At 29.9% G+C, this 5,497-nt stretch overlaps 1 protein-coding gene across 2 annotated transcripts; it reads right to left on the minus strand.

Annotated features, from left to right (window-relative positions):
- Nucleotides 1-313: 313 nt before the first annotated feature.
- On the minus strand, nt 314-4,996 carry LOC108904942 (CKLF-like MARVEL transmembrane domain-containing protein 4). Of its 2 annotated transcripts, none has more exons than XM_018707669.1 (4): nt 4,892-4,996; nt 4,334-4,476; nt 3,295-3,564; nt 314-1,214 (listed from the first exon to the last, which is right to left on the minus strand). In XM_018707669.1, exons 2-4 carry the CDS (start codon nt 4,469-4,471, stop codon nt 1,080-1,082), a joined length of 543 nt encoding a protein of 180 aa, XP_018563185.1. In that variant the 5' UTR covers nt 4,472-4,476; nt 4,892-4,996; the 3' UTR covers nt 314-1,079. The 2 variants fall into 2 exon arrangements, with proteins under 2 accessions (XP_018563185.1, XP_018563184.1); XM_018707668.1 differs by lacking the exon at nt 4,892-4,996 and adding an exon at nt 4,787-4,885.
- Nucleotides 4,997-5,497: the final 501 nt, after the last annotated feature.

Genomic DNA, 5,497 nt, shown 5'->3' on the forward strand with positions numbered 1-5,497 from the left:
AGCTCTACGCAGGCTCTCTTTAAAACGATATTAATTCAAAACCTGTTCACTTTTTGGTTTGATTCTTAAAAAAAAATTGCCAGAGCTTGCCGAGGCTCCCCGATCTCGTGAGACCCAAGGCTACAGCTTCTGTAGCCTCCTCCCCTTATTCTGGCCCTGGATATTATGATTTCTAGCATTTTACAAAGTTTTTTTTCCTTTTACTAGCTTTTGAGCAAAATTGTTATAACTAATTTAGACATTTCCACTTACACTCAAAATTTGTCGAACTGTAAAATGTTCATTTCAATTTTTTTTAATTGAAAAAGCAAAAGTACAGGATTAAATTTATTGTATTTAGAAATAGTATCTTAATGACAAGTGTTCCTTGATTATAGTGTGTCCACGGATGAAGTTAAAAAACAGGGAAAATTCTATTTTTTATTTTATAAAACAGGGTGTTCTCTATAAAGAAGTGACTAAAAATATAATAGTTAATTTTATCCTTAAAACTCAATCCATATATCAGTTAATAAAGACATAAATAAACAGTTCTTTTTCGACATCCAATATGTACCTACAGGGCATCCCCAGATTCAAATTTGATATTGTCAGATATTTGTTAGCAATTGGTTTAAATTTTCCAACATATAATATCAAAAAATATAAAAGTTTATACGTGGAAAAGGTCTACCCAGAAATTATTTTGCCCCTTACAAGATTTTTAACAGGGAAGTCTTTTTCCAACTCCATCTGTGGACACACTGTATAAAAGAAATTCGAAACATGATTACTCAAGTTTTAATAAAAACCTGTTATCGTAAGGCAATTTCATTGCATACTTTTATTACTTAAAAATAAATATGTATATATGAATAATAAATATTACTTATTTGTTAAACAATATAAACATGATTTAAACCGTAAAACAAAAAAAATAATCTACATATAGGAGTATATACAAAGTTTAAATCTATGTAAGATTAATAATAATGGTAATAAAAAGTAAAATTGTACAAATTAAATTAAAAAGAAAATAATGGTATGCATATAACTATATAAAAAAATAAATTTTATGTACTTATATAACAATTTGAACACTAATAAGTAGCGGTCCTAACTGTCGTTTGTTTATTAATGACTCTCTCACCTTGAGCCAGCTGTCCGCTCTTGATTGCCTTAAATTTCAAAAAGGAATCAAATCCGTATGCAATCATGGCACAAAATCCGAAGAACTGAAATAGAAAAGTTATAAGATATCAATCATAGGTAATAGGCCAATCAATAAAGCATTAAATCAGTGAGTTTGTGACAAAAATACTAGTAGCAAACGGACTGTGCCATCATATAAGTCTGTAGATATATGCTTATATATTTCCTACTCGAATTCACCATTAATTAATTATAATTATAAAACCTAAACTAACGAAGCAATTTGAATGCTACAAAGAGACAATTTGTAGAGAATCAAAATACGAATAAAACAAGGTCAATCGATCCGATCAGAAAATTTACTTATACATATATCCATTAACCCTCATTTCCCAATCTTCCCCCACAAATCGAACGTGTACGCGCGCTGGGCCGTTTTTTAGCATGTTTGGAGAAATTTTTCACCTATTTTGCATCATTTTATCTGAAAATTAGAATATACGTTTTGTAGTATTATACTTCTACTTTTAAAGTCTGGCTGAAAAAAAAATCCAATGCGTCCAGAAATTTTACAAAAGTGCCTTTCCGAAATCAATTGAAGAACCACGAGGTTGACAATATGTACCAGGTTCGGTCATTGATGCAGCAACTCATCATTGAAATATTTGAAAAACTTGTTCCCATATTTATTTAGCCGTACCCATATACAGGTCTGGTCGAACTAAATGTGGAGGTGGTAGAAATGTATACACCCAGTTGAAGAATGCGGGCGCGGGCAAGCGAAATACAAACACAGCTGCATTGGGCCACTGGGCAATATATCTCAGCTGTTGACAAGTTGTTGACAAATTCCCAGCAGTGCAGTGCAGCAATGCGGAATTTGGTGTGATTCAGGTAATTTTAATTTATTATAGGCACCTTCTATTAGTCACTCGTATTGCAATTGCGAAAGGGAGAAGTAATATTATTACAACATGGCATTTTGGAAACCTTTTGAAATGGAACAAAACAAAATTTACCATCAATATAATAAAATTGTTTGAAGACATAAATATGTAATTATAACATGTTGTTGGCCAAATGAACATATAATAGAAATTTTCTGCACATTATATATAAATTAATATAATTTTTTACCTTTATCAGAAAGCTTTTTTAGGGACGCCTATAAAACTCATTAAATTTTATTGTCAGGCGTTTTCTTACATGTTCAACTGACTTCGGAAAGATTATAATGATCTCGATAAACAACTAGGACATAAATAATTAAAATATGTTGTTGGACAAATGAACATATAATAAAAATTTTCTACACATTATACAAATTATTATAATTTTTTACCTTTAACAGAAAACTTTTTTAGGGACACCTATGAAAGTCATTAAATTTTATTGCCAGGCGTATTTTTACATGTTCAACTGACTTCGGAAAGACAATACCAAAAAATTCTAATTGCAATTGTGCCAAAACTAATGGTCCGACAGCGCCTGCTTTGTGCACACTTAAAGTGCACATAATTCACTACTTTTGTGCACAGGATCAGCAAAACTTAAAAAATCGCGTAGTAATAAATTTAAAAAAACAAACGAAAAATTTTACAATGTTTCCTGGTTTTCTTCGTTTCTAATTATCCAATTGGATCGATCGACCTCTCGTTTTATTCGTAAGTTTAGGTTTTATAAGCAAATAGAAAAAACTAAAAAAAATGCGTTTGTTGCATGTTCATAAAAAATTAATTAATGGGAAATTGGAGTAGGAAATATATGTCTACAGATTGTCTTTTATATGAGTCCGTTTGCTACTAGTATTTTTGTCACAAACAAAACCTTTATTTATTGGCCTATAATGTAACTTTTTAATATTGAACAAAAATGTGTTTTTGTTTTCTCGTGCTATTTACTAAAATAATTATATGGAAACTACTTTTACATAATGCTTTGTTCATATTGTACTACTTAAACATGCTTTGCAATAAAATCATTATTCACAATCTACATGCTATTCACTACAAAGTAATAATTTGAAAGAACTAGATCTATGCGAAGTGTGAATTACTTACTAAAAATAACTGTATTTGTTAAAACGAATATAATCATAGAAATTTGCAATTGCGGTTTAAAATACGTATAAACTGAGCAAAGTGATTATAATAAATGTCTTACCCCAGCAGCAATATAAGCTTCTACACCAAAGCTAACAGCTACACATGCAGCAATTAAGTACAAACCAGTCCAAATAGCACAAAAAATAAATTCAATTTTTAACCAAGGTATCTGGTAAAATTTCTCAACAATGTGGAATAAATATAACGCAAGTAATATGCCTGTAAACCAAAAAGCTGTCATTGACACAAAGTTGAACCATGATCCTCTACTATGATACGAAAATGGCCCACTTGCTTCGATACAAATAAATCCAACCAGATTTAAAACCTAAAACATTCCGAGATAACATTTGAATGAAGGAGTAATGGTTGATACAAACCGACACTAACTCAAAAATAAAGACACCGAGGAAAATAGTTTGAATTTAAATATTTTAAATTAAAAAAAAATTGATAGTACACAATCGCAGTGTTATTTTACATCATATATTACATATTGTTTCAATATATTAATAAACAGGTTATATTCAGAAATGAATTATATACCTAATTTGATTTATTCTTTCATTTTAGAAAACTACATACTATCTAGAATGAATATACCATACCACAGAAGTAAAATGTAGATCATTTTTTTCTTTTAAAAATGGTAATAAAATGATATTTAAGTTTATACTCGGTTTAATAACGAAAAAATTGTAAAATATACAGGGTGTTCCGATTTAAGGGTGTATACGGCAACAAATTTTTTTTTATTAGACTAAAAAACACATCGAATTTGTATTAACAATTTTCTTTTGAAATCTAATACCACAATGCCATTATTTACCCTTGTCATTTTTTCAATTATTAATAATTGATTATATAAGAATAAATTAAATAAATTAATACAAAAATAAAATTATGTAAAACCAGTAAAAACATACCAATAATTGTGATACTTTTAAATTTTTAACACAAGTTTAAAAATATCTTAAAAATTTGGTACTTACGGGAACATTTTGAGCTTCAAAAAAGGTAGTCATGCAATTTTTAAACTACATTCGAACAGAAATACTTGTAACAAATATATCATGTGTAAATTTTGTTCAACTTACAATTTGTATTACTTTGAGTAATCCAGGGAGAGTTCTTATATACAATGGATCAAATCGAATTGTAGTCTGTACAGTAGTACTGGACGTCTGAACTGTAGTTGTAGTTGTATGTTGACCTGGAAATCCTGGATCTGCCATTATAACTAAAACAAAATGATAATACCTAATTAAATGTATTCATGTAGGTATTTTAACTAAATGCTAATTAGATTATGATGTCATAGTAATTATTATAAATTATGGGTTTAAGTTACTGTATTATCATCAAATTATTATAATTCTTTACACAATCAGCTTATATATTATTAAACATAAAGTAGGTACTAACACTTTCTAGAAATTATGTCTAAATTGATTTTTATGTCTACAGTGAATCAGTATATATTTTATTACTGTTGCTGTAAATAAACAGATAATTAAATTGCAATATGATATCCTTTATTAAAAACTTACTAGGATTATGGAAAAGTAGGCAATTTTGAAATACTGTCTACAGAGTGCCTATTTTTAATTTATTTGTAAATGACCCCACCAACACTAGCACTACACATACATTACCTCATATTTAGGAGGCGTTGTCTATGAAGCATAAAGCAGATGCCTTGCCAGTTAGCTATTTGGCTAAGGTAAATAAGTAATGTTAGCAAGTTTCACCGTTTCATGCTGAAACAATAAAGAAAGAAAACCATTCTGTTGATTAATGGTATGAATAATTGTCATTAGATGGCGACAACGATGGTACATGATTATTTGTATTCCGTTTCGATTTGTATGCAGCAGGGATACTAGACACCATGGCCGCGTTCAGCCGAAAATAGCGCAATAGCAGTATCGCCAGTATCTGCTAAGAAGTAGCATGTAGCGCTCTATCTGGCGCGGAAAACCATCGACCACAATCTCATGGAACATAAATCACAGTATGGTCACATATCTAACCCATATCCGACACTCCTTTGATAAGGCACAGATGCCGTCGTTGACCTTGTCCATTTAAATTGGATGCTAAACGCTGCCAGATAGGACAATAAAAATTGATATCTGAAGAAAGTGTTGCCAATTCGAAATATTGAATGAACATGAACATAAAATGCTTACACCTACATTTATTACAATTTTCACTTAATTGATAAAGTGTCTGTCTAACCGGGATGATAAATTAGATAA

The sequence above is a fragment of the Anoplophora glabripennis genome, unplaced genomic scaffold, assembly GCF_000390285.2.
Source record: "Anoplophora glabripennis isolate ALB-LARVAE unplaced genomic scaffold, Agla_2.0 scaffold98, whole genome shotgun sequence".
Lineage (NCBI taxonomy): Eukaryota > Metazoa > Arthropoda > Insecta > Coleoptera > Cerambycidae > Anoplophora > Anoplophora glabripennis.